Here is a 27,289-nt window from a genome sequence, read left to right on the forward strand (position 1 = left end):
CGGTATTTCTGGTCACTCTGCACGTATCTGTCAATTTCAGCGTCAGCGCCACCTGTTGGGAAAATGATGCTTTGACAGCTGAATTTGAATTGCAACATTATGACCGTTGGAGTTTAAAATTCATAACAAAAAAAGTTCTTTATTCGGGTTATTGTTTTGTGAGATTGTCATGTAAGTGTAACCTAAACGACTATAAAACTAGAACAGTCGAATCAACCATTTTCAAACGAGCAATCGGTAGCATCCTGCACTTTTCTTCAACAAATAACCCTGAATGTTAAGCTTTTCGATAATTTCATCTTCAAAGCCCGGCATTCCCTCTTCTTCAATCAATGCGCGAAGCTCTTTCAGGCTAAATGATTTTGTTTTGTGCTCCACCGATCGGGCTCTTAACACTTCCAAAAACTGGCGAATACTGGCTGCCTTCACTCCTCCCTTTTTAGCGGGCAATTGCACCGTCGGGGCACGATCGTCCGTATCGTACCTATCGTACCAGCTGCGACTTACAATCCTGACGGTGTCCATCACATGCTCTGTTGTAATAGCCGGTGAAAGATCGATCCGTGCCCTGGCGAGAGCCATGCTCTTGATTTGAGCCATTTTCACCCCATTCGTTATGTTTAGCCAGTGGGGCATGGAATACATTTCTGAGAAGAAGCGCTCCAGCAATGCCATTGACTCCTCAGTAAACTCGGGATTACAGTGCGAACGTGCATAATCTACAAAAAGGGAGAAACATACATTACAATTTGATGTACATGCACAAAACCAAATTCAAATTAGCCCACCTATGTACTTCTGCAACAACTCAATCGGCAAACGATCGCAATGTTCGCCAGGCTTTAGCCTAAGCTGTCGTACTAAAGGTATTTCAACGCTACATTTACTTGCGGAAGGGGTTTCGGGATGCAACCGAACGCCGTCGGAGCAAACGAGTTCCTCTGGCGGAATGATTACATCTTCCATTAGAAATACCAACGCAAACTTTTCCATCAAATTCCTTGGTAGAATGAAATTATCGAGGAACGGTTTCCTGGTATCAAGTACGCCCCTGTTAGGCATTACAGTTACCAGCAAGGTAGTGTGAGGTGGTGTGTCGGTCAGCATCTTTTCCAACATTTCTAGCTTATCCATTTTATCGATTCGTTCGATACAACATACTCCCAACCCTAGTAGTGCTGGTGATTTTGCCATCAAATATTGCAGACGAACCTCATCTCGGTATGGATCGTTTTCAACAAATCCTTTCGGCGATGCTGCCATACAGCTGTCCAGTAGCTTTTGCGATCTACCGCTATCTATGTCAGCCAGCAGGACGTGCACATCGCCTGTAGTACTGAATAAAGCAAGCAGTAAACCAGCTTTGACCGTTTCCAATCCAGCAACTGCTGGGCAGAGAGATTGTACCAGCAGCTTAAATAGGCACGCCTCAGATCGAATTGCATTGATCACTTCTACGTCCGTGGAATTTACATTCCTTTCAATCGTACCATTGTCGAGATCCTTTCTTATGCAGATTGCTGCAACGAACTTGCTCGAATCGATTTTCAACACACCAGTTATGGTAACATTATCTCCTGCTTGCAAACCATCTACCAGAGCGCAAGGCACCTTCACTTCAATGGTTTGGCAACGGGTTTTAGATACTCTAGCATCTTGAACCATAATGAGTTGATGTGCTTCATCCCGATTCAACACGGACGCACTACAATACTCAATTCCTCCGCCAGCATTGCATTGCTCACAGATCCACTGGCGCGTAGTGTGACGGTTATGGTGCCGCTCTAAAACGATCGTATCGTGGCAGTATCTGCATTTGTACGCCCTCAAGGTGCTGGTAACAATCGGTTCGCTATCATGTACGATCGGCCCACCAATCGTTACCAATTTGTCTGTGTAGCTAGCATCAATTGTACTGATCGATTGTTCGGGTCCAAATAGGTGCAAGCGTGCAGTGATCTTTGGTATTTCGAGTGTTTCTGGTGAAAAGGGATCAGCTTGATGGGTTGCTGCAACGGTGCGATACATGGCAAGTCCCATACAGGCTATAGTGTACTCAGGGAATGCTTCAATATCAGCTTGCAAAGTTGGCCATGCATCTTTAAGGCAAATATCAGTGCGGGCAAGATTCAGCTTGAATTCAAAGCTGCCGGAGCTTTCCGCTTCTAATAGTGAATATTCACACCGATAATCGTGGTAGTGTTTCACCAAACAGCGAATGTGTTTGTTTGTTGTTCGGCAGGTTTGTACATCTAGGAGAGAGCGAATAGTATGAGTGACTTCCATTAAACCGCTCACAGTTCACTTACCTTTGTTCGGAAAGTAAAGCTGCCAACCGATGCGATCCAATGCGTCCGAACAACTTCGACTATCGATTCCGAATTCGTCAAACAGTGCACTAGTTTGTGATGGGTATTGTTCATCCTGAAAGTTGCTGGCAAATTCTGCACCATCACCAAATTCCCAATCACACGGTGTTGTTCCAAACAGATCCCATTCGTCCATGGTAACGAGTCGTTACAAACGCCATCTACAACGACCGAAGTATGCCAACAACTACAAAAACACACCGCCTGCTTTGTGAGCGATGAGAGCAAATGTGAAGAGATTCGCCTCAATCACACACTCACACTCAAACACACACACATAAACGTGCACTGTGCACACAAAGGAATAATCCGTATTATTGGTATTGGTATTGCTGTGCTATTTTAAAAATCGACCGTTGATAAGATAACGCGACTTTGGTCAAAGCGGAATATCACCCAAAATCTGCGCTGTTTAATCCACTTCAACAATCAATTTATTTCCCCCAGGGTTAAGGTCTGATGCCTTTTACGACTACGGAACGGTAAGATGGAGTTAAAATGTAAAGTGTTTCTACGATACTGTACCTGTTTCGCCGTGATAGGCACGCTTCTCGTTTGGCCGGCTCCCGTTCACAGTGCCGTAGTTGGTAAGCTATTTAAAAATGTATCTTATGGACAGTACGAATTTACTGCTCTCTATGCTATGATAGTGATTGGTGCACGTCCGTACCTGGAACGAGTTGCAAAACGCGTGGTGGAAATATTGGAAGGGAGATACATTTCTGGAAACTCGCTGCCAATTGCAGACTACGTAGCTCCTATACAGTAAGTGTACCGGTAGTAACAGCTTGCTAAAAGCGCACGAATAGTGATGAAGGAGCAAGGTGAGCCGATGAATCAGTCCCTGTTTATCACTATTGGTAGCTATTGGGGTGATAACACTAATTAGTGTACCGTAAAACTACTTCCCCTATGGTCGCTGTTAACACTATCAAGGTTGATTAGATGGAGCTGTTTACAAAAAAAATCTGTTCAGATTCTGCAGACGTTTTGCCTTCTCTCATTACTCCACAGACTAACCGACAAAGGCCTTTCCATTACTGGCAATGTATCGTTTCATTCGGCCTTTCTCGCCAAGATCGATTCGATCGAGTTCGACGCACAAAAGTTTTCGGAAATCTTTCTCAACACGGAGGTAACCGTACAAGGAGCACTGAAGTGGCACGGCATTGGCGTGGTGCTGGACTTTGCCGCCAATCTGGAGGAGTACAACGGGACGGGCACACTGTACGTCACGTACAATCAGTTCGATTTCCCGCTAAAGGTGACGAAACCTTTCAATTCCACCGAACCGACCGGCTCGCTCCAGTTCATGTCGATAGACAATTCGAACAAGATCGTCACGGTGGGCTATCCAAACAACAAATACGTGCAGCTAATTTCACGTGCGGTAAGAATGCCTTAGCATTAGTCTTCAATTTTAAGCTGTACTCATACTGCTTATGCAATCTTCCTGTCCTTGCAGATAATGACAAACTTCGATTTTCGCGATTACATGATAGCTTCGTTCCGGAATTGGAACTTTCAAAACTTGCTGAAAGCGGTCATCGACGAAGTACCGTTCCCAGAAGTTTGCTACAATTGCTGATTGTCGTTCGGAGAACTGGTTTAACTTTATCTTCTGCCTACCGTTAGAAAGACGTTGAATAAAGTGTTTGGATGATGTTTTGCAACATCATGCGTCCGATATCTTTTTTTTTTATTCTGACATGTTTTCACCGATAAACGGCTTAAGCTTAAGCCAACGCAGTATCCTAAAACGCAGAGGCTAGACGTAAGTAGTGGACCTAATCCGCCGAACTGGAACTTTACCTTGACAAGCGCAACTACACACAAGCAAAACACTATACTGATAGCAAGGGATCCATGTGACAATTACTGAAAAAATATCTCTGAACAATCAATTCGTCGTTGACTGAGGTTGAAACTCTTTGGCAGAAAAAAAAGAAACAAAATCTATTCTTAAAGCATCACATTCTGCTAAATATGTGCTGGGCTAAAGCATAAGAAAGACTGACACCGAAGCCATGCGGAAAATTTGCCAAATTTTGCTGCTGTACACGTATCAGCTAGCTCGCAAGATAAAGAAACGATATCTTCTAGTATAAGTCTGCCCCTCGTCCACCCTGCCAAGCCGAAAACCGATAACAACAATCTAACCAGCGCGGAGCTGTTACCCATTATTGAAGTAGAAGTCAGTTCTCCACCAGACGTGTATCATCTCGTAGGTCCACTGCAGGTTGGCTTCTATGTTGGTCACCTGTTGCTAAACTTCTCAAAGGTAGGTAGGGCTGTTATAACTGTAGCTGCTCTATATGTTTTCAGATACATAAATTTACAATGGCTCAATAGACAACAGATCTGTCTATTCAGGATGTGTCCTATTAGCTTAGAAAGCTTTTTAGTTCCACCTGTCCAGCAAAAGTTGGGCATCACCGTTCTCTGCAGACGCCCGTTTGCTTAGAAAGATAAGAAAGTGCGAAAGACCATCGTTAGTGATATCAGTAAGGTGACATTTTTGACCGGTGAATAGACGCGTGTGTCAAAGCCATATGATGTATTGACTGCCGGTAATCGGCAACCATGGCGTAATTGATCGCACGAGACTGAATGATTAATTGTGATTGAAAAATTGAATTCAAAGTAATAGGCGGCAAAGAAAACTGACACTCTTTCCCACACCGCATGGGTATTGTCTCACCGTTTTTTTTTCATTTCATTGCAGATGAATCTTATAGCAATAGTGGCAGTGTTGGCATGTCTAGCAAGCTGCTTGCACGCTGCACCCACACCGTGCGAAACCTCAACCCTGGAGGATACCGTGTGTGAACAAACCGAATATGAAGCCTATCGTGACTGCGTCGAAGAGCTAAAGGCAGCTCGTCAGAAGCGACAGACGCTACCCTGTCCACCGGTGGTCGTGGAGCCCGTGATTCAAACGGCGAAACCATTCGTAGCATTCGTGCCCGTCAAACCGCTGCCCGTTCTTCAGCGGCCGGTGTTGAAGAGCCTAGATCGCACGGTGATCGTACGTCCCGACACGAACCAGATCGACGATGGCGGTGCAGCAGACGATGAGGACGGCGAGAACAGTGTGCACTATCGCGTACCGGTCAATGTGACCACCGTTATACGCCTCACGAACATAGTGAACAACACCAACCACATCCACATGCCGACCACGCTGAACAACACCAACGTGAACAACATCCACGTGTACACGAATCTAACGGAGCTGGCCCTGGACGATGGTAGCAGTGGGTCGGAACCGGAGCGCTGCTGTACGGCGGTGCGCCCCAAGAGTTGCCACACGTCGACGCAGGGAGTGCGCTGCAAGCATCACAAGTTCCAAACCTGCGGCCCACAGTGTACGGCCGACGTAATACACGTTCAGCAGCGCAAGCGCTGCAACCGAACCACGGGCGAATGTAAGGAAAAGATCGCTTACGTGCCGCAGCCGGAAAAGCCAACCTGCGTGTACGTCGACGAGTGGCCGTACGTGGTGTGCGGCAAGCCGGCCAACATGACTGTGATATGTGCGGGCTGCTACGACCATTACGGGCACGGGTACGAGGCGTTCAATGGGCACGCACGGGTACAGGACCACTGCCGTGGTTGCTATGACGATGCGTTTGACGTTGGTCCACGGTATAGGCGCGGTCCGGTGCTTCGTCCGTTCTACTACCATCAGGCACCCTGCTTCCTCACCGGCAACTGTCCGGAGGGGTACGGCGACTGTGGCTACGGTTGCTACGGGCATGATCGTATTGATCCGGCCTGGGGTGCAGCACCGTCGGCGGTCGAAACGTTCGATCCCGCCCTGGATCAATCGAACGTGATCTACTACGATGGGGACGATTTCGCGGTGTCGAACGAGGTGTCGGATGATTGGGGCGTACCGACGGCCAAGTGTGCCGTCGTCACGGATGGTTCAACCATCACGGTTAAGAACTGTACGCAGGGTGTGGATAATCCTTACATGGCCGCACCGGCTACCCATCCGCAGTACGGGCAGAAGTGGCAGGAAAAGAAAGGAGAAGAAACGACCAAACTCCCTGCCAGTGGGCCCGGTGTGGACGAGGAGGACCAGGACGAGGAGGACGGTTCGGGTGCTGGTGCCATGAACAATGAGGTGTACTTCGTGGAGGAGTACGATGAGGAGGAAAATCTTTAAACGCCTCCTGCGTAGTGTAGCGAGCGTAAAGCCAGCAAGGAATGTTGTTCAAAATAGGAAGTAAATTGCAATAAAAGTCACGCACGCGAGAAGAAGCTCGACCAGTTTATTGTGCGTCCATAGTTTAACCTACTTCTTGTACGTGCTAGTTTATTTGGGTGGTAGCATATCTTTAACGAAATATTATTTAATAGGTAGCATGTAAGGTTGGGGTCTCACCCAACTAAAGTTCGATTTGCTTTCGGTTGCTCCAGTAGGTCTATAATTTTTTCCTCGGTCATCACGCACACCTGTCCAGGGGAATCCTTGCAGAACGCGTCCTGATCGACAAAGTGACAGCTCGCATTCTTCGCACAGTCGTACGTGTAGCACATCGGGTGGCATCGGCTTCTTCCCCGGAGGCACCCAGAACAATCTGGAACGATAGAAAGTACAAGGCTTACACTGCTGGACAACTGTCTCCTCAACGCAGCCGCTAGCTTATACCTGGTCTTGGGCACTGTCCCATACGACAGTGAGCATTGTACGCCGGGTAGGTCGTCATCGGTGGCATAATCAACCATGGATGCTGATAGCGAGGCTTCCTCGGTCGCAGGTACATCACCTTTGCCGTGCAAACCCGGGCACACACGTACTGCTTCCGATGGAAGCAAACCCATTCGTCCTCCTGCTTACGGCACACCCTTGGCGACACGATCATACAGCAGGGAGGATCCGAGTCCGGTGCTTTCGTCGTCGCAGGTTCGTCCGTGCTGTCGTCTGCCGGCGGAGTTTCCGTTTTACTCGGCGGCTTGGTCTCGTTTGGGCCTTCCTCGTGCACGGTGGTTTCGTTGTTTCTTATCACGACCATTCGCAAAGCTCCGTTCGCTTTCCGGCGCATGATCTGCACTATGACGTTGTTGACCGTGTTCGTGTTGAATGTGGTTTCGTTATAGATCACATTATGGTTGTTAACGATCTTCTCGTAGCTTACGGTGAGATGGTGATCACGCGTCGGAACCATACCGACCTGTTCCGCGTCATCATCATCCTCATCCTCCGCCTGCTCTTCCTCCACATTGTTCGGATCGAGCGGATCCGGCACCGGGAGCTTGATATGCAACGGTGGCACAACTATGAAGCTTTCCTTTGCTGGAACGACTTCCAGTATCGGGGGCAAGACTTGTGGGTGGCAACTTCCATTCCACAGAACGGATCCCGCTGGGCAGCTGGCCGATGGGTTGGTAAGGTAACAGTTGCCTTTGTACTCACTGTAGCCGGGATTGCACACACATTTGCCCGCCACCTTCGCTCCGTTTAAGCAGATAGGCGGAATTGATACACTCTTCGGCACAGTTTCGGCCGGGAAGGCTAACGGGAGCAGGGCCAACGCGGTGGCAAAACACCACAGTCTACAGGATCCGCGAAACATTACCCTCCTATGGTTTAAACGTCTGCCCGAAAGTCAGGCTTAGTTGGAACTGAAAATATCATTTCCCGGATTCCAGCTAACGACCCACCGTGGTTGATAACCCCATTGGGTTAACCTTCACATTCCGAGTTTCGGCTTAGAGCATAGAACATGCAAAACAATTCTTTGGTACTCCTGGTTGATTCTACGAATTAAATATACGGGCCGGTGCTGGAATTAGAATTCCACCGAAATTGATTAAAACAGAACCCAAACATGAATGGAGAGGTTGGGCCAACATTGTTGGCGTACACAAAAAAAGACCCCATCCTCTCGATGTTCTAGAGGATGCAGGGTGCCACTGGCGGTTACCTCACTGATAAGAAGTTGTCAAATTGTTGCAATGAACTCCCATGTGGGAAGAATTTAGCTGGAAATGCTGACGCGATTGGGGAGCACAAACTTCTTCCTATAATCTGGGTTTGACCTTCGAGGTGAGATAATTGGGCGGATGGTAGAATAATATTTAAATCAACAGCAAGGCCACACCACACATCCAGTGTTAATCCGATTGCCATACGGCGAGTATCGCCGGATTGGAGTGAAGTTACAAGTGTACGCGATGGAATTACGTGAAACAAAGGTAATCCGGTGCTGTGGGGCAAATGTGCAAAGTGGTTAACATATAAGTCTGTACTATTTCTCTACGGTCTCTGAAGTCTAACGTGCTTACAGTGTGTCCAAGTATATTTGGAATCGATTATAGATTTACATCTTTTTCCGTTTGAGCTAAAGTGCAACAATTATAACAAATATAGCTGTGAAGCAGATTTGGAATGAGTTCATGCTAGAATAATGGGATAAGTGCCAGGAAACAAGTGGAGTTCATTGAATTTTTTCACTCGTTGAAATGAGATAAATCGCTCCAATAAGTTCGTATCGGTGGTCTATTCATTGGAAGTGCCAGTAAATGATCACGACGTACATTGCTACTATACAAACGAAGTAGATCATGTGAAATGAGAAGAGATCAGAACAAAGGAGGACTAATCACTAGACAGGTACCGTGAAAGTGAAAATGAAAATGACAGTTTTTGATATACAGTGGAATCTCGCTGTGGTGTAGTCACTTGAAGATGAATATCGTCTTACTGATGTATTCCGTCACAGTTTTGAACCCCTTATACATATTTCTTAATGTCTCATTTATGACTTCGTTACCTACACTCTCTCAGCTGAATTTCGTAGTACACAAAAATGTTTTATTTAGCTGTGAAATGAGGAGAAATTTTTACGCTTTGACATTTTGGATACTCCGGATACTTGATACCTTGGAAATCTTTCTAAGCTTAAGATTCCTTGAAGATTTAGCTTCACGAGTCTTGACTGTATCTACTAAAAAACAAGCTAAAATATGATGTTTGATGTATTGAAGATGGAGTATTCGAACTCTTCAACGAATACACATCATTCTAGTCGAAGTAAACTATTTCATCATTATTCTGCCATTTTTCTAAAGTTGTTTGAGTGCAATTATTAAGATATTTCAATGACGAAGGCATTCAAAATGTATAAAATTGATAACTATCAGTCGGGAAATTCGGTTTCGTTTAACTTGGTATAGAATTTGTAATGTCTTCGCATGCTTTCGATAACTGAGCATCTAAATCTTTATTTTCACGTTCACGGTTACCCTGGCTTAAAATTAAAATAATCTTATGAAACTTAATGTAATTGTAACTGAAGGCCTTCAAATATAAATATGAATCTTTTTATACTGGAGCTTATAACATCTTGTGAACGATTTGTGTAAAATCGTCAGAAGGAACGATTTTCGAAGCGATTTTTCACAAAGAATCCTGCAAAATTTTCATCTTTAATACAAGTGTCCCTACACAAAATTGGGTTTGGCTAAATTGTTTCTAAGCATTGAGGACTAATATTTAACTGTTTACTCTATCATCGGTTTTCGGGTGTTTTTTTTGTCGAAAAATTTGCAACACTCAATCTCACTCAAATTTCCATTGCATTATCAGTCGATTCCCGATGTGTGGCTATTCCTCTGTCGAAATACACTGATAATGACGAAAAAGCATGTTCGCTCACCGACCGCTCTTCTCGGCGTTCTTTGCTCCTTCTTTGCAGAGTGTAATATGCTGCCTGCTGCTAGCCGGGCTGCTTCACGCAGCGTTCGTCGCTAGCGCGGCCACAAACAGTACCGTTCCGGCTGTCGGGAACGTCACGGTTACGAATGAAACATACCCGGTGCCGCACGTCCGCAACGGGACGGTTGGAAATCGAACGCGAACGAACCGCCAGATCGTGTACCCGTACGGTGGTGGCGGCCTGCTGCAAACCGGTGGCATAATGCCGATCGGCGGCATCATGACGACTGGTGTCGGCTCCACCATCAACTGTCCCGCCGGCACCCAGCTACAGAATGGGCAGTGCGTGCAGCGCGTATCGTACTGCGGCGCGGGCTACAATCTCGTCGGCAACACGTGCGTCGGCCAAGCGACCTGCCAGGCCGGCTACACGCTCCTGAACGGCCAGTGCCATCTGCAGGCCCCTTGCGCTACGGCAACCTGCGGACAGGTGGCGGTTCCACCGCCTGTCATTATCCATCAGCCACCGCCGACAGTGGTACAACCTCCGCTACCGCCACCACCGCCCCCGGTCGTGACGTGTACGTGCGAGTCCGGCTACACGCAGGTGGGCGACCAGTGCGTCAAGTACGAGACGAAACAGGTCGACATGCAGACGGAGGAAGGCAGCCAGCTGGAGGCACTGACCTGCCCGGCCGGGTACGAGCTGAACTACGAGGAGTGCATCCAGCACAGCAACCAGGAGGCACGCTGTACGCGGGGAATGCGGCGCGACGACGTGTGCGTCGTGCCGGCCGAATGCCGCTACCCGTACGCGATCGACGAGTACGGGCGGTGCGTGCGGAACATGAGTGCACCGGCCAGCTGCCCGCCCGACACCCGGCTCGCCGGCGGCGTCTGCCTGTACAGTACGCCCCAGTGTCCGGCCGGCTACCGGCAGGAGGGCGGCATCTGCGTCCAGCGCGAACAGGTCCCGATCAGCTGCGAGGAGGGCGGCTCGCTCCAGGGCGGGCTGTGCGTCGTGTCCAGCCCGGAATGTCCGCCCGAGTACCGGCTGTCCGGGGGCCAGTGTGTGCTGGAGCGCCGCACAACGCCCCGCTGCCCGCCGGGCACGCGCCCCCAGAACGGCGTGTGCGTGGTGCAGGAGCTGAACTGTCCGCCCGGCTTCCAGACCCGCCCCGGGGGCGTTTGCGTGAAGAAGGAGAACCGACCCGCGACCTGCCCGTCCGGTGCCCGGCTGGTGGGGGAAGTGTGCGAGTCCGAGCAGGACGTGTGCCCCCGCGACTACAAGCTCGAGTACATGCAGTGCGTCCGGTACAGCCAGCGGCCCGCCACCTGCCCGCGCGAGATGCGCATGCAGGCGGGCGAGTGCGTCTCCTCGTCGGTCAGCTGCGAGACGGGCTTTACGCTGCGCAATGGTGAGTGCGTGCGGGAGCTGACCGCCCGCCGGACCTGCCCGCCGGGCAGCGTGATGCGCGACGACCAGTGTGTGGTGGGGGAGCCGCGCTGCGAGACCGGATTCGCGCTGCGCGATGGCGTCTGCGTGCAGCACCTCCGGGAGGAGCCACGCTGCCCGGCCGGCGCGCAGTACCGCAACGGGAAGTGTGTGCTGCGCGTGGACGACTGTCCGGCTGGGGCAACGCGCCGCGACGGGGACTGTGTGCGGGGCGAGCAGGTGTCGCCGAGCTGCGAGGCCGGGTTTGCGTACGTGCGCGAGCGCTGCCTGGCGAAGGTGCAGTGCGAGTACGGCTACAACTACAACGCGAAGGAGGCGATGTGCGTGCGCATGTCGCGCACGACAATGACCTGCCCGGCCGGCACCGTGCTGGAGGGCGAGCGGTGCGTTACGCGCGACATGATCTGCATGGACGGGTACACGCTGCAGGAGGGACAGTGCGTGATGCGCATGACGACGGCGCCGGTCTGTCCGCCCGGCACGACGCTCCGGGGGAGCCGGTGCCAGAGCAGCGTCGCGGCCCAGTGCCGCGTCGGCACGGTGCCAGTGAACGGGGTGTGCGAGACGCAGGAGACGGCCTACCCGAGCTGCCCGGCCGGCTACCAGTACTCGGCGGGCCAGTGCCACGGCACGACCGTCACTGCCGTCGCCAGCCCGGCCGTGGCCCCGAGCCCGTGCGCGTACGGCATATGCGCCAATCCGTGCATGACGGGCGCGTGCGGCATCCCGTGCGCTACCGGCTGTGCGGCGGCGGCCCAGACCCAAACGCAAACGCAAATGACGGCCTCGGTCCAGGCGGCGGCCTGCCCGGCCGGCTTCACCATGCAGAATGGCGTCTGCTCGCGCCGGTCGCTCCTCGCGATGGAGTGTCCGCCCGGCTACACGATGGACGGCGGGCAGTGCATCGTCTACCACACGATGACGTGCGCGGCGGGCAGCTTCCTGCAAGGGGACCGGTGCGTGCGGCTGCAGACCCGGCCGGCCGTGTGCCGGGACGGCTACCAGCAGGCGGGCGACCGGTGCATCCACACGCGGCCTACCTGCCCGCCCGGCTACCGCAACATGGAGGGCGCGTGCGTGACGCTGACCGAGCGGCCGGCAACCTGCCCGCCCGGCAGCACCAAGCGCAACGGGTTCTGCGTCGGCACGCTCAGCTGCCCGCCCGGGTACTACCTGCACCGTGGGACGTGCCAGCGCGAGGAGCATACGGCCATCACCTGCCCGCCCGGGTTCGTGTACGCGGACGGGGAGTGCATTGCGCACTTCAGCTGCTCGGCGGGCTTCCGCCTCGAGGGCAACATGTGCGTGCGGACGGAGCAGCGCACGGTTTCGTGCCCGATGGCGGCCCGGCTCGTGCGCGACATGTGCGTGGTGGGCATACCGAGCTGCGAGCACGGGTACGACTACGTGGGCGACCGGTGCGTGAAGGTGGAGTACCGCAGCCCGATCTGTCCGCCCGGCACGCGGCTAAGCAATGGGGTGTGCGTGCTGGTGCGACCACCGCAGTGCGAGACGGGCTACACGTTCTCGGCCGGCCAGTGCACGATGCTGGACCGGCGGCCGATCAACTGCCCGTACGAGTTCCAGATCGTGGGCAACCGGTGCGTCTCCCAGCGGCTGCTCTGCCCGGCCGGGTTCGAGCTGAAGGGGCGCGAGTGTGTGCGCGAGGTACGCGAAACGGTCCGCTGCCCGCACGGCAGCATGCTGCGGGACAATCTGTGCATCGGCGATGGGCCGACCTGCGAGCCGGACTACAGCATGGTGCGGGGCGAGTGCGTCCGCACGAGCTACGGCTCGCCCGAGTGCCCGCCCGGCACGGTCATTACCGAGGGGCGGTGCGTGCGCAGTGCTACGTGCGCGCCGGGCTACCAGCTCCGCGGCGGACAGTGCGTGAGGCAGCGCGTGGTGAAGCTGGCGTGCGCGAGAGGCTCGATGATGGATGGGCGGTGCGTGGCGCCCGGACCGAACTGTCCGCCCGAGTACGAGCTGCGCCGGGAGGGCTGTGTGCGGCGCGAAACGCGGGAACCGACCTGTCCGTCCGGTGCGACCCTGCAGCAGAACTACTGCGTCATCGATCGGCCTCAGTGCGCGGAGGGGTACCGGTACGCGCACGGCACCTGCACGAAGCTGGTCAAGGTGGCGGCCCAGTGTCGCAATGGCGCTGTACTGCGGGACGGTATGTGCGTGACGAAGGTGACCAGCTCGAAGGCGACCTGTTCGGCGGGCTACATGCTGCAGGGTTCGTCGTGCGTGCGAACGCTCTATGCGCAGCGCACCTGCACGACCTCGGCGCCGGCCGTACCGTACACGCCGAGCGTCAGTGTCGCCAGCAGCAGCAGCATCATCAGCAGCGGTAGCATCCTGTCCAGCGCACCGACCATCATCCAGCAAGCGTCCTACCCGTCGTACGTCGGTTCCGTGGTGGTCCCAGAAGTGCAGAGCAACTACACTACCGACTTTGGGTCGGCACGGCCCAGTGACAGCAGCAGCTTCGATGACTACTTCACCGGGGAGCAGGCTGGAGGCGGCTTCGAGGACTTCCCGAGCTACTCGAGCGGCAGTACACTGGAAGACACGAGGGAGCCCAGCTCGGCGTCGAGCGTCGCTGGAGGAAGCTTCGATGACTTCCCGAGCTACTCGAGTGGGGACACGTACGTGCCGCCGGGCTCGGACTACGAGCTGAGGGAGTCCGGGCCGGCGTCGAGCGTCGCGGTCGAGGCCGAAGCGACCGATGCGAGCGTGGCGCGTGTGAAGCGCTGCACCGTGGTTGGGCCGCGGGTTTGCGTGCGGGACGAGGAGGAACAGTGGTCGTGCGAGCAGACGCACTATCGCAACATTGCGTCCAGCTTCTGTGAAAGCGAAAGCACGACCGTGCAGCTGACCGTGGGACAGCATTTGTCGTACAACGAGACGTTCATCGTGATGGCACCGCCGGAACAGGAGGAGGAAGGATACGGCTACGAGGAGGAAGACGCGGATGATGAAGAAGGTAGTGGTCGAAGCTGGAAAATTTGAGTGTGTATGTAACTTATAATTTTTCTCTTTATCTCTCTCTCTCTCTTCGATACAGCTGCCATGGATTGTGGTGATTGTGCCGATCAGAGCTACAGCTGTGTGAAGAAGTGCTACACGTACGAGGAGTGCACCAGTTGCAGCACGATCGAGCTGAGTAGCTTCTGCGAAACCCTATCGTACAGAGCGGCTGGTAGCGAACAGGCACTGTCGCGGGTGTGTGAATACTTAAAAATAGATGCATGAGCCACACACACACCACCACCACCTCATCTGCATCCGATGTTATTCATAATAGCAAAACTAACCTAATGTTCCATGTTCCACAATAGCCGGGTAGGCAAATAAAATGATACATGTAATCAAATGTAGATGGCAATAGTTATTTTTTGTTTGTTATGTACTTTCTGGAAGAATGTCTAGAATGGTGTCCACTAAAACTAAGGATATATTGCGGCATCTAACGACTCCACCGTCCACAGCAACATTTTTTAGTCTCCCCAAGCAATGTTGAGAAAACCGAATTCTATTTCTGATTGGAACGTCTGAGGGAGGATAGAGGACAACTTCCAGAAGCAGTCAGGATTCACAATCATTTCCAGCATGAGTGTGAGTTCGGGATCAGTTTAAGGATCGGTATGTGTTGGTGATTAGCCCCAGGGCAAGTGTGCATAAGTCCCTGGAATGTTATCAGTGTGAGATTCAATTCCAAAAACGGTGTAACTTCAGCGGTAGTTTTAGGATGCGTATGGGGTCTGGATCTGGATCTGGTCTGGAGTTACAAGACTGATATGCGTTCAAAAATGATTCCAGGACCGGTATGGGATCAATATCAGTATCAAGGTATCAGTTTGTGTTCAGGATCAGATCTAATATCAGTATGGGTTGGGGCATCAGTTCCAGCAATGGTACGGATCAAAGATGAAAGATCCGACATGCGAGGCACTCGGGAACAGGACAGGCATGGGTTCAGGATCATTTACAGGGACAATATGAATGCTGAATTAGATCTAAGGACCCATTTTGGTTCAAGATCAGGTTCAAAAATCGATTTGGGGAAAGGATAAGTTCCAGGATCGTTGTGGATTTGGGTTCAGTTTCGTAATCACGGCCAAAATAGGTATGAGTTTAGGATCAGTTTCATTTCCGATCAGTCTCTATTGATGTTCAGAATCCTTCTCTTGATGGAATCGATGTATGACACAACAGCCTTAACTAAGTTCCCCATATCCCGAGCAAAACGGTTTAGTGTTACTTGAACGCGCATAGGTCTGTTTGGTATTGCTTGTAATAAGATGTACGGTACTGGATGTAGGATTCAACAAAGCATCAACTAAGTTAGCGGAACATTTCGTAGAGGGGGTGGTTTTATTGCTAAAAGTGCAAACACGTTTGCAACACAACGGTTCCGCTGGATGTTTCCTTTCTTAAATACAGCTTAGGACTTAGGGGAGTTGGTGAGTGAACACAATCTCTTGTTTGGCTAGTGCAGCCGACGCGGTACGTAGTAGGTAGTGTTGAGTTACCCGAGGACAACAAATACACACTCATATACAAACACTGAAACGACAGGCAGGCAAGACTGGACAGCGAATATTTCCGGTAGAATCTTTCTGGTCAACATCGGATAAAATATCATCCTTCATAGTGAGTGATGCAGCTTGCAAGAGTCCCGCACGCTCTCTCTCTCTTTTTTCTCCCGCTCTATACATCTACAGGATCCTGCTTCAGGGGATTAGGAGGATTGGTTAGCTGGCCCAGTTTGTGCGATCTAATGGTGTGAGTTTAGCTCCTGTAGCTCCTCCTCAGAGTCGACGGAATCCTGTTCATCGTCTGAACCGTGCAGGGACGGTGCCGGCGTTGTATGTCCTACAAGAAGTTTGAGCAGAGAGTTAGTGGTTGGGAAAGAAAGACTATATAAAGAACCATTGTTTTGCACTTACTGGACGAACTAGGACTTGGTGGGGCACTGATCGGGCGTGGATATGTGAAGTCTGTCGCTCGCTTCAGGTATTCCGTAGACTCGTCCACATAATCCGGATACACACGCTGCAGTGCCTTAACCCTCGCCTGGCGGTAGTACTATCGGGCGAAACAAATCAAAATTACCAGTAAGATTGCTGTCAACAAGTACGTTCCGAGCCGCTCCGGACTTACAATTCCCAGATTTCTCCAGTCGAGCAGATCGCTCAACCGCTCCGTTCGATTACGCTGAATGATGCGCTGGCGGCGGTTGAGCTTCGAAAACTCGAACATATACTTGGACAGCTGCTGGACGCTCTCCTCCACCGCAACGTGCCGCCGGTCGACGATGTAGATACCGTACGACTTCGGATCGGCCACGTGCTCGTGCATGAAGCACCCAAACCCGGACAGGTTCGTCGTGATGCTCGGTATACCCATCACCGTACACTCGGCCGGCGTGTAGCCCCACGGTTCGTAGTACGACGGGAACACACCGAGATGGCAGCCGCGCACAAACTCCTCGTAGTCCAGCCCGAACAGCGGATTGGTAGAGTTCAGGAACTCCGGATGAAACACCACCTTCACGCGATCGTACTTCGTGTTGAAGAGATGGCACCGGCGGATCGACTCTAGCACCGGATCGTTCCAATCGTCTACCACGTTGTGCGTCGTTACGGGCGGATTGCCATCGCGCTGCAGCGCGTACAGACAGCGCTTAATCTTCACAATGTCCTCCTTCGTCAGTATCTCCGCGCCCTCGGGCAGCTGGCCCTGCAGGCACGTCTCGTACATCCGCTTCCCGATGTCCTGCTGGATGCTGTTGATCGTATCGCGCAGCTGCTTGGTGACGGCATGGCCCCGCAGCGACTCCACGTTGAAGTTGTTCGTCTTGGCCGGGAAGATCAAAAATGCCACCACCGTCACGTCCGAGTTGCTCGACTTCAGCATGTGGTTGAGGCGGGCCAGTGCCTCAATAAAGATGTCCGCCCCCTTGTTGCTGAACTCGTACCGCCCGGCAATGAACATGTACAGCGTCTTCTCGATGTTAAAGTTAAAGTGACCGTAAAAGTGGCCGCGCGTAAACTCGTGTATCTTCTCCTTCGCCATCGCGTGCATGTTCTGGAACTCGTGGATCGCCGCGAACTTCTTCACGTTCAGCCCGTTCGGGGTGATAATGTCCGGCTTGCGCTTCAGCAGATGCTCCGCCTCGTACCCGGTAATCTCGGACACGGTGGTAAACACGTGCGACAGGTGGGTGGCCGCCCGCTCCAAACAGTACCGGTGGTAGATTTGCCGCTTGCCCGCCTCCTCGTCCACCGGGAACTTGTCGAGGTTGTTGTAGAAATCGGTGTTGCCCGCGCACAGGTACCGCCCGAGCAGGGTGGCGTGCGTGGTGAAGACGGTCGCCACATCGACCTGGCGCGTCCGGAGCGCAATCAGCCCGACGCCCGCCTGCCACTCGTGAAAGTGAGCCACAATCCGTGGCGGACCGTATTCGTTCTCGTGCGAGTACACCTCAGCGCAGCGCTTGAACTGGAAACGATTGGGTAGTTGCAAAATGGTAGCTTAAATCGAATCTGCGCGACAACTGTTGACAACCCCGTTTTGGGGAGACTTACCTCATCGATGAAGGTCGCCACCGTGTAGCCGAGAATGATGGCATCGTTACACTCAATGTCCAGATGCGGAATGCCGACATTGGACGAGTCCCAGAGCTCCTGTTTGTAGCCGTCCATCTTCCACGCCGCCGACCCGATGTCGAACAGTATGATCTGTGGATTGCCATCAACCAGCCAGCGGCCACAGTGCACCTTGAAGCCCTGGTTGCGCATGGCCGTGACCGCGCGGTAGAACGGCCCATTGCTGGGAAACTCGCACGCCTCAACCTCGGTACGGGCGGACGCTTCCTTGTACGGGCCGATCAGACAGTACTGGTCGCCCAGCTCCTCGGTCGACACGAACGCTTTTGATCGGATCACGGTGTATATGCCACCGACTGTAAGTAACGAAGTAACCGGAACAGGATTAATAAAACTGAGAAAGTGTACCGGAGCTTTTGCTCCACTTCCATTACCTTTGTTGGCCACCTCCCACGCTATCTCGAACGTCCATCGGTTTTCCGTGTTTGCCGAGTGGCCACGGTCCAGGAACTGCATCAGGTCCGAGCTGGACTCGACGCGCGAATATCGGCGGCTCATGTTGTATTAAGTGTTGCTGCAAGGATAGCAAATGCAAGACGAACCAAAATCAACATCATGCTTTACTCTACAGTGAAACAGACGCCCTCTCTTTTTGCGTCATGAGGCGGCCATAACATCTAGCAAGTAGTACACAAACACACACACACACAAACCGTCTATTAATAGTGGCGACAGAGACATTGGCGAATTTCGCCGCTCATTCTAACCAGGGCTGTCGGGCCGTATCTAACATGCGTTCGCGCCAACGCCAAGCGCGTCTTGAGGCCACCAACGGCTTCAAGGTTATCAAACGACCTTGACCACTGCGCGTTTGACATCGGCACAATGTCAACGCTGGAAAGGATGCCTGCCTGCTCTTCCATCATTATTACTGCATCGTTCGTACGGACGGCGCCACATTGCTCATCGGTACGGTCGCCACGGTTATGTAAACACGCCCCGGCCGTCACTATCAACTGCACTGGTTCGATGATCAGCATAATATAAACTAAAAAGGGGTTTTTGTTATTCTTACTTTTCAAAAAACAAAACTAAGTGGCTCTGTTATTGTTGTTCTTTACTCCCAAAGGCTTCATTTCATTGTTGATGCGATCACACACACGCACACGATCATCTCACAACAGCGCCAAGTAGAGGTCACTCCCATAGCCACTGTCCTTATGCAATGCATCACACATTCAGGGGGGAAGAGAGTGGAAATGGCTGGAACGATGCATTCCACTCCAGAAAAACCAGTTCTACCACTTCAGTATGTAAGCGGGATTTTTAACCGGCAGGCCGGTTCTAGAAACTTTCTCAACCGATCCGTCCAATTCGTTTTCGTGGATTCCGTTGGTACATGTTGTGTTGGTGTGTGTTGGTGTGGTAACAAGCGCAATACCGGGGCCGGGGCACCTTATTTCGGCGTGCCGATAAGGCACAACGCTGTATCTTATCGGCGTCGCTGACCTCGATGCTGCCCGGCGGTCAGGGTTAGGGCTGTTTTTGGAGCTGCGTTTTTCACTCCAACGTCATTAGGCGACACGGCAGACACGGCACATTAGAGCTCGCGATCGGTCTGCACAGGTGGTACAGGATGCGGAAGGGAAAAAGAGGAAAGCAGGCAGTTTGGGTCCGCAGGTAATTAAGAAACAGCTGAGGCTGAGGGCAACATCACGCCGTTTGGGTAAATAGATCCGAAATAGAGCACCGCGCGAAGGAGCGGAGAGCGAGCGAGCGAGCGAGCGAGAGAGCAAACTAGACCGCTCCCGAGCGTACGCGCCCGATTGGATTGTATCGACGGTGGGACGGATCTGGCCGTCGGAAAGCACCGCCAGCGGAGAGCCGTGCCGTTTAAATGTCAAATAAAGGTCAATGGCTAGGGCACCGGTACCGCGGCAGACAGCAGCGAGATGGCAGCAGCGGGATGATTTGTCCCGAAGAACGCAGGTTCGGGAGATTGGTATGGTGTGGGGGGACGGGGACGGAACAAAGATGGTCACGCACTGGACACCGGGTTCGGGTTTCCTATTATCCGGCGACTGGCTACGGTGTCCAATTACTTACACACGGGACACGCAGAAATCTATCTATGCTCACTGGCCGGGTTCAGCCAATTGATGGGACGACAGAAAGGTAATCAATCCACGGCACTGATCTGCCGAGCACACATGCATGGACACAGACACAGACGCACACACACACACACACACACTGACACAGAGACACGACGTACACGGTTCACACGCGCGCGAACACTCCCGGTGGTGGCGGCAATAATAGGTGATGGGTGATCAGCGTGGCCCGACCCGCGAGATTGCGTCCGACTCCGGCAATCGACTCGAAGGAACTGTTTTGTTGTCTCTCACATTGCTTTACCGATGCTCGTTGAGTGCGGGTGATTCTAGAAACAGGGAGATTACAGGGGTGGACAGATTGCATTACGATTCGCCGGTCTTTTACCTAGTGCTGGGAATAGTGCGTGCTCTCGATTATAAGGGACAATTTAATTACGAATTAGTTGATAAGTCAATTTAAATAAAATAGGAAAATCTAATATCAAAAATGTGACCTATGGGGAGCATGGTGAAGGATAAATGAGATGTTTTAAAGACATTTTTTACCAATAAATTCTCATTTCATTTATGTACATCAATCTATTCAATCCCAGTACTGTTAATAAAAGATATATGTAATGTACATTCAAGCAATATTATTAAGTAAATAATATATCATGCTGTATGAACTTTTCATTTCCAACTAGTAAACTAGCTATTTCAAAATCCCGTTCGGTATCCCTGTACTTGCTTTTCGTTGGTCCGATGGCGGAGAAATGGGAACCTCCTAAAACGCATGCCTGCTCGCGAGAAAGAAAGTGTGTGCATCTCACGCGTCGGCTACGGAGAGAAGTGCCGAGCGGACCACACAGTTTGGTCGCGCAGTGTCACCTTTAAAAGCCGGCATGCCCGAGGAGAGCCAAGAACTGGCTGAAAACATAACAACAAATCTGTTTGAAGAGAGCGCAAGAGAGGGCTGAGAAAATAAAAGAGAATGTGGAACCATAGCGAGGCATACACTGAAGTTGTAGGTATGCGGGCCGATGGTAAGCTCACCCCAGCCGCAAAATCGGGTTTTCGCCGCGATTTTCGACCAAGCGAAAATAAAAATTATGCCATTTGTATGGGGCGAACAGACACACACGAATTATGGTTGTTGATTATGGATGGGAAGATTATGGTTCTGTCTTTTGTTTCACTCTCGCGCACAGACGATGATGTCCCGTCGCATTCTCTCCATTGTATCGGCTCAACGTTATGGTTGTTGCTGCTCTTTCTCGCACGTGAGGGAGTTTTCTTTGTCCTTGTTTTTCCCGTGTGTGACATTGCCTGCGAATCCTCTTGATGCGTTAAAGGAAGTTAAGTTAATTAAAGGGTAAATTGTTAGATGCAATGGCTCTGGCACACCAAATGATGTACCAATTCGTGCACGTTTATGTGCCGCACTGCACCTAATGCGTTTTGTGACTAACACAACCACAAACACAGATGTTATGATGTTTGTAGATTTGGGACACATTTTGGTAAACTTTTTCTGCAGTCGAGCAACAATTAAATACCGCATATTGTATACCCTTTAAACCAAACGGCAATCTGCTGCAATCTTTTCATCGTCACTCTGGTGCTCTCTTCGACCAGCGCCCCGACTCATTGAACGCATGCTGTGATGAGACCGGTTGCTACGAGACCGGACGAGATCGATTCTTATCCGGACCATTCCCCAGATAGCAAGAACCGACTATCCGATAGCGTGATTTGAGTAAGGTTAAGAAGTCGTTTCAGCCCTGTCTACAGCATTGTTCGTTACGTCAAAGAAGAAGAAGAAAATGTGTACGGGAGGCTATGAGCTTGCAATGCTGAACGCGGCCTCGGTACGTGGGGGATGGCGAAATAACCTGTACAACAAAGAGAGCAGGGAGATGGCAGGGAGCTGTGGGGTCTTATCGGCCACGGGCTGCAATCGACCAAGTGGTTCCATGGAGCGCTGGTATGTGGTCAGCGAGTGCGCTAGGTAGTTCGGCAGGCGCCAATTCGACCCGTGGGTGCAACGAGTTCGAGTCGAAACAAATGAACTGGATCGTTTACGGATGGTTTCGACAAAAAAAGGATTACGAAGGATCCTTCCTCGGGACCTCACGCGGCCACTTAGTTTGTGTACTGGTTAATCCGCCCGCACTTCACTATTGTTTGCCTTAAGGCTTACGGCAAATACAGTTTACATTTGTTATTCTAAACTATGCTAGCATTATTGAACAGCAATACGAAAGAAAAGGAATGGGAAGGAAAGAAGGGGTAAGCGAGTAAATAAATGGGGAGCTAACAAGAGCGGAAGGAACCGGAGGACCAGGAAGGGTGATAGTCGAAGAGGTGAGATGAGAAAATGAAAGCGGGGATTGCGTGTAGTAGCGTTTACTGTTCCGAAGCGACGATGGGTTCTAAACAATGGGGGACGAGCGCGAAGCGAACTGGAGGGAGCATACAGGAACGGGGAGGACACACAGGAAGGGATCAAAATTTTGATTTTGATCAAAATCAAAATCAAGATTTTTGAAAATCGATGTTCTTCCTTCTGTATTGTCCAAATTGTACACATCAATCTTATGAGCTGCGGATCGTACAAAGCTTCTTCATATTTTTCTTATTTGACACAGCAACCATTGCTTTTCTGTCTCCCTCAGCCACTCCTTTCTTCTTCTTGGCGCAACGACCTACGCGGTCATGCCGGATAGTTAGCCGTTGCTACGAGAGACGGTCCATACGAGGCTTGAACTCATGGCGAGCATGTTGCTAAGTCGTACGAGTTGACGTGACCTGTTACTAATTAGTTTACCCATAGCGAGACAGGCAGTCCTGGGCCACTAGGATCAAACGGGGCTTGAACGCAGGACGGTCATGTTGTTGTGTTGTGTTCGGGTAGTACGACAACGAGGGGCAGCTAAATCTAACCAAGCCATCCATAAAATGCGGGGACGCGTGGAGCAGCTTTGTGCGTGAAAGGATCGGCTGCATCACCGGCATTTGAGGCTCCCGGGGGCCGTTCGCCACAGCCAATCCCCGAGCGCAGCCGCAGCGCTATCGACTATGTATGCAACATAAACGCCACTTACGCATGCTGCGTCAATCGCCAGGACAGCGACGGGCTAGAACATAACTTTCTATGCCATCCTCCAGGCAGCGACATGGCCGCGCAGCACCATCCGCAACGATGATGCGTCTCCAAAAAAGGCGAGAGAAGGAGCAAGCCAGGCAACGCGAGCGATGCATGCGTCAGCCAAGCCGGGGCGGGTCGCTCCTCGCTTACAGCATCGAGCGAGAGGCAGGGGAGACGTTTCTTTTTCTCTTCCGAACAATAGACCCCGATAATTAGAATTAAAAGGGTACACCATGGTCGGTAAATCCTAACCTTCAATCCGGTGGGAGGGAGAGAGGGAGGGAGGGAGGGGTGGGAGAAGACTGGAGGGTTTGTACATTATTGAAGAAAAAAAAAATGGAAAGACAATATGTGTTCAATGAAATCCCTCATTTTAATATTTGACCTTCCGTTGACATTAACTAAGCATTGGTTGGCTTAACATGAGCGGACTAGTGCATTGAATGTTTGAATTATTATTATTTTTTTTTTTTTGCACAAGTGCAACTAACTGCACTAACAAATAACATAAAACCAGTACGAAGCATGCATTCAATCGATCCGGAAAATAGCTCGGACGGTAAATCGATTCCATCCACACGACAACTTGCGCGTTGATCGTATCCAGATTCGAACGACGGCGCTCTAGCCAACGCGCAATGCATCAGCAGCCAAAAAAAAACGGGAAGGAAAAAAACAATAACCCCAAGTCAAGCGCGCTCATACAAGGTCAAGCATTCGCCAATAACTGCCAATAACTGGGAAAACGAAGGAGGTGGGGAAGGACGTCACTGAAAACGCGTATGATCTGGTAGAACGGATAAAGAAGACAGAAGATAAGCGATATCACTCCCACCACCATCATATGAACAGCTGGTGTGATCGCAACTACCGACCACGAAGGAGTAAGGGGGAGGGCAAGATTCATTTTTTTCTAGCCGTCCATAAAATTTATTTTTTGTGGCTGCTATTCGATACAACAACCCTGGGAAATCCGCCACAATTTTTGCCATAAAAATCGTCTAAAAAAATTCGCTTGGTCGAGTAACCTCTTAAACCGGACGTCGTGTGGACGTCGGGTGGACGTCCACACGACGTCCACACGACGTCCGAAATCTTCAATTTTGCGGCTAGGGCAGGTGGTTGCAATACGCGTACATAACGTGCGTAGGAGTAAGGTTTTAGAGGAACAAAATTGTGTTAAATAATAATAACTTGTGTTATAATAGGTCCACCGAAATGGTGATTTTGGAACTTTAGTGAAATGATATCTAAACTGTTATATTAACAATTCTAAGACAGCAATTCCAAGGATAGTTCTAGTAATAAATTAATGTAAAAAGATCATTTTAAGAGCTAGGCAGTCTATGGAGACTCTTGACAGTTCGAGTTATCAATTTAAAAGCGTATAAAGTAGAATCGTTCCAGTGTAGGTACTTTTATACCATTTTTGATTTTCAATATTAAAAATTACAAATACAATAAAAGTGTTTGTATTGAAATAGAGAAAACTTTTTATAAAAGTATTGTCACTCCATAATTTATCTCTTAATCGGATGGTTTGGCATTCATGGTTTAGCACTGTCAGGTACAAAAAAATACAAATTTTGACTACCAGTTGCCTAAGTAATTTGGAATTTTGGACATTTTAGGAGTGCATGCATTGCACGAAAACCATTCTAAATCTTTACCATTGTGCACCCAGGCATACAATCTTGCATGCAGTCGAAACCCCAGACGACAAAGCATGCAAGATACCACCTTGATTAACTTCTTCAGCTTTTTCTAACCAGTACACCCGCTGCGCAAATTCCAGCAGTTTTCTGCGTAGTTTTTTGCGTCGTTTTGTGTCAAAAAATACGCAAAAAAAATACGCTAGACTTCAGCCAAAACTACGATAGCCAGCGTATTTATTGCAGTTTTTAGGTGCGGAACGAGCGCCATCTGTTGAAGGAATGGATGAACTATTTCAGACGGTGGAGCAAAAAAAACGACCGAAAAATTCAAAAAATATTAGCGCCCATTCCTTCCTCCTCTTCCTCTAACTCCCTTCCCCTCCCAGCCTTGCCTTATACTTGCGCTTCAGCCCGTGCCTTTCGCCGTCAGCTGATTGTGTGTATGCGTTGGTGTATATGTACATTGCGGTTGTGTATTGTAATTGGTGGGTGTTAGCATTTATTTATTGTGTGTGACCTTGAAGATGCGGGAGAACCTGGTTCATTTTGGGATTTAAAGTGTTATCGACGTATTGATGGTATATTTTATTTCGTGCCGCTGTCGATGAGGCCATTTAATGCCCGTGCCAATCGAGGGTGAAGAAGCCTATTTCAAACAAGCGTACGAGAACGTCTAACACTAATCTAATATTTTTTTTAATTTGAACATGTTTCATGCTTCAACGACCTTCTAAACATCATGTAGCACGGTGTATAGTGGCAATATATTTTTTTTTTTTTCAATGTGCCCGAATTTGTCTCGAGTTTTCTGGCCACGACACACACACACGGACACACACACAGCGCGGGGAAAGTGATCGTCCACTCTATCATGCCGCGATCCCCCTCCCCTCCCGGTGCTTTGGATGAGGATGCGCTACAAGTTAAGCCAGCAATTCTACCGGCAAGGTAGCGGAAATCGATCGTGCGTGTACGCGCGTTCGGGGGTGCGTTCTCGCGTACGCGCGTGCATGCGTGCGTGCGCGTGTGTGTGTGCGTGCGGGAACCCCAAAACTGTTTGATTCTGATGCGTGCATTGTAACCGGCTGCGTCTACACACTCCATGCATTCTCAGAAAACGCACTGTACGCCGCCCGGTCGATTACCGCTACCTAGGAGACAATACAACCATTTAATTGGCACCACCATCTTTGCGACCGGTTCTGCTGTTGGGGGTATTAAAAAGACAAACGATCGAAGCAAACGTGCATGTGATATGTTACACATTTCTTTCTAATTCCGCTAGCGGACGCAAGTGGAAACAAAACTTGAATTGAATTCATACAAAAGAGAATTCTGGTTTGGTTTATTACGGTGCGCGTATGATACTGCACCTGTCCGTCCAGAATCTGGTGGCTTGTTGGTTTTGAGTCGGTATCATGACGCCGTGCGACCGGCACTGCCTTGGAATGGGTTCGGATCGGTAGGTTCATGTTTTGGTCGAGTGCATTCCGTGCATTTGTCGCGTCACAGCGGTAGCCCGGCAGCAACAAAGTCAAGACAAACTCTTACCCGGGTGTGGACTGCTATGCTAAGTTCTTTTTATTATTATTGGCGTAATAGCCAACGCGATCATGCCGGCCTTTTCAGGACTTGAGTACCACGTAGCCGGAGCCGGTGACTAACCCCTTGTTACGGCGGATGGTTCATATGCGATTAGAACCCACGACGGGCATGCAGATGTGCGGAATGATGGCGGTGTCGCGGACCCGCTCCTATCCAGTGTGCAACTTGCATACTGCCACACTGTCTCCTGCCCGGTGCATACGCAGCAGGCAGGGGGAAGGATGCACCTCCACCATAAAAAAAAACACCGTCATGAACCAGCGGTGGATCTAACGATAGGCGGACTAGGCGGTCACCGATGATCTCTAGAGGGAAAGAGGGAAAGAGGGAAAGAGGGAAAGAGGGAAAGAGGGAAAGAGGGAAAGAGGGAAAGAGGGAAGGAGGGAAAGAGGGAAAGAGGGAAAGAGGGAAAGAGGGAAAGAGGGAAAGAGGGAAAGAGGGAAAGAGGGAAAGAGGGAAAGAGGGAAGGAGGGAAGGAGGGAAGGAGGGAAGGAGGGAAGGAGGGAAAGAGGGAAAGAGGGAAAGAGGGAAAGAGGGAAAGAGGGAAAGAGGGAAAGAGGGAAAGAGGGAAAGAGGGAAAGAGGGAAAGAGGGAAAGAGGGAAAGAGGGAAAGAGGGAAGGAGGGAAGGAGGGAAGGAGGGAAGGAGGGAAGGAGGGAAGGAGGGAAGGAG

At 50.8% G+C, this 27,289-nt stretch overlaps 6 protein-coding genes across 7 annotated transcripts; 3 read left to right on the forward strand and 3 right to left on the reverse strand.

The window, feature by feature from the left end:
* Positions 1-127: 127 nt before the first annotated feature.
* On the reverse strand, positions 128-2,711 carry LOC120947895 (DNA helicase MCM8-like). Its single transcript, XM_040363708.2, has 3 exons — positions 2,310-2,711; positions 789-2,252; positions 128-719 (listed from the first exon to the last, which is right to left on the reverse strand). The coding sequence occupies exons 1-3, from the start codon at positions 2,503-2,505 to the stop codon at positions 223-225; spliced, it is 2,157 nt and encodes a 718-aa protein (XP_040219642.2). The 5' UTR covers positions 2,506-2,711; the 3' UTR covers positions 128-222.
* Positions 2,712-2,761: 50 nt separating this feature from the next.
* Positions 2,762-4,040, forward strand: LOC120947898 (uncharacterized). Its single transcript, XM_040363712.2, has 4 exons — positions 2,762-2,956; positions 3,020-3,134; positions 3,384-3,759; positions 3,835-4,040. Exons 1-4 carry the CDS (start codon positions 2,857-2,859, stop codon positions 3,955-3,957), a joined length of 714 nt encoding a protein of 237 aa, XP_040219646.2. The 5' UTR covers positions 2,762-2,856; the 3' UTR covers positions 3,958-4,040.
* A 354-nt stretch (positions 4,041-4,394) lies between these two features.
* On the forward strand, positions 4,395-6,675 carry LOC120947897 (uncharacterized). Its single transcript, XM_040363710.2, has 2 exons — positions 4,395-4,650; positions 5,095-6,675. The coding sequence occupies exon 2, from the start codon at positions 5,095-5,097 to the stop codon at positions 6,541-6,543; it is 1,449 nt and encodes a 482-aa protein (XP_040219644.2). The 5' UTR covers positions 4,395-4,650; the 3' UTR covers positions 6,544-6,675.
* Positions 6,615-8,141, reverse strand: LOC120947896 (uncharacterized). The gene is made up of 2 exons (XM_040363709.2): positions 7,030-8,141; positions 6,615-6,958 (listed from the first exon to the last, which is right to left on the reverse strand). The coding sequence occupies exons 1-2, from the start codon at positions 7,952-7,954 to the stop codon at positions 6,759-6,761; spliced, it is 1,125 nt and encodes a 374-aa protein (XP_040219643.2). The 5' UTR covers positions 7,955-8,141; the 3' UTR covers positions 6,615-6,758.
* A 328-nt stretch (positions 8,142-8,469) lies between these two features.
* Positions 8,470-14,813, forward strand: LOC120947891 (zonadhesin-like). The gene is made up of 3 exons (XM_040363703.2): positions 8,470-8,576; positions 10,079-14,483; positions 14,565-14,813. The coding sequence occupies exons 1-3, from the start codon at positions 8,556-8,558 to the stop codon at positions 14,750-14,752; spliced, it is 4,614 nt and encodes a 1,537-aa protein (XP_040219637.2). The 5' UTR covers positions 8,470-8,555; the 3' UTR covers positions 14,753-14,813.
* A 1,027-nt stretch (positions 14,814-15,840) lies between these two features.
* On the reverse strand, positions 15,841-20,514 carry LOC120949506 (glycogen [starch] synthase). 2 transcript variants are annotated; one of them, XM_040366851.2, is made up of 6 exons: positions 20,387-20,514; positions 18,546-18,685; positions 18,091-18,467; positions 16,664-18,004; positions 16,450-16,588; positions 15,841-16,375 (listed from the first exon to the last, which is right to left on the reverse strand). In XM_040366851.2, exons 2-6 carry the CDS (start codon positions 18,667-18,669, stop codon positions 16,278-16,280), a joined length of 2,079 nt encoding a protein of 692 aa, XP_040222785.1. In that variant the 5' UTR covers positions 18,670-18,685; positions 20,387-20,514; the 3' UTR covers positions 15,841-16,277. The 2 variants fall into 2 exon arrangements, with proteins under 2 accessions (XP_040222785.1, XP_040222784.1); XM_040366850.2 differs by having other exon boundaries at positions 20,218-20,514.
* Positions 20,515-27,289: the final 6,775 nt, after the last annotated feature.

The sequence above is a fragment of the Anopheles coluzzii genome, chromosome 2 (genome assembly GCF_943734685.1).
Source record: "Anopheles coluzzii chromosome 2, AcolN3, whole genome shotgun sequence".
NCBI lineage: Eukaryota > Metazoa > Arthropoda > Insecta > Diptera > Culicidae > Anopheles > Anopheles coluzzii.

Bases quoted from the DNA above. Each gene is read 5' to 3' on its own strand.
- LOC120947895 (XM_040363708.2), bottom strand. From the start codon at position 2,505: ATGGACGAATGGGATCTGTTTGGAACAACACCGTGTGATTGGGAATTT. The intron at 2,253-2,309 runs GTAAGTGAACTG...GCTCTCTCCTAG, and splicing joins GCTTTACTTTCCGAACAAAG to ATGTACAAACCTGCCGAACA. The intron at 720-788 runs GTGGGCTAATTT...CCCTTTTTGTAG, and splicing joins GTTGTTGCAGAAGTACATAG to ATTATGCACGTTCGCACTGT.
- LOC120947898 (XM_040363712.2), top strand. From the start codon at position 2,857: ATGGAGTTAAAATGTAAAGTGTTTCTACGATACTGTACCTGTTTCGCC. The intron at 3,135-3,383 runs GTAAGTGTACCG...ATTACTCCACAG, and splicing joins GACTACGTAGCTCCTATACA to ACTAACCGACAAAGGCCTTT. The intron at 3,760-3,834 runs GTAAGAATGCCT...CTGTCCTTGCAG, and splicing joins TGCAGCTAATTTCACGTGCG to ATAATGACAAACTTCGATTT.
- LOC120947897 (XM_040363710.2), top strand. From the start codon at position 5,095: ATGAATCTTATAGCAATAGTGGCAGTGTTGGCATGTCTAGCAAGCTGC.
- LOC120947896 (XM_040363709.2), bottom strand. From the start codon at position 7,954: ATGTTTCGCGGATCCTGTAGACTGTGGTGTTTTGCCACCGCGTTGGCC. The intron at 6,959-7,029 runs GTATAAGCTAGC...CTATCGTTCCAG, and splicing joins GGGACAGTGCCCAAGACCAG to ATTGTTCTGGGTGCCTCCGG.
- LOC120947891 (XM_040363703.2), top strand. From the start codon at position 8,556: ATGGAATTACGTGAAACAAAG. The intron at 8,577-10,078 runs GTAATCCGGTGC...CCTTCTTTGCAG, and splicing joins TGGAATTACGTGAAACAAAG to AGTGTAATATGCTGCCTGCT. The intron at 14,484-14,564 runs GTAGTGGTCGAA...TCTTCGATACAG, and splicing joins AGACGCGGATGATGAAGAAG to CTGCCATGGATTGTGGTGAT.
- LOC120949506 (XM_040366851.2), bottom strand. From the start codon at position 18,669: ATGAGCCGCCGATATTCGCGCGTCGAGTCCAGCTCGGACCTGATGCAG. The intron at 18,468-18,545 runs GTAATGGAAGTG...CGTTACTTACAG, and splicing joins GTGGGAGGTGGCCAACAAAG to TCGGTGGCATATACACCGTG. The intron at 16,376-16,449 runs GTAAGTGCAAAA...AACTTCTTGTAG, and splicing joins ACCAAGTCCTAGTTCGTCCA to GACATACAACGCCGGCACCG.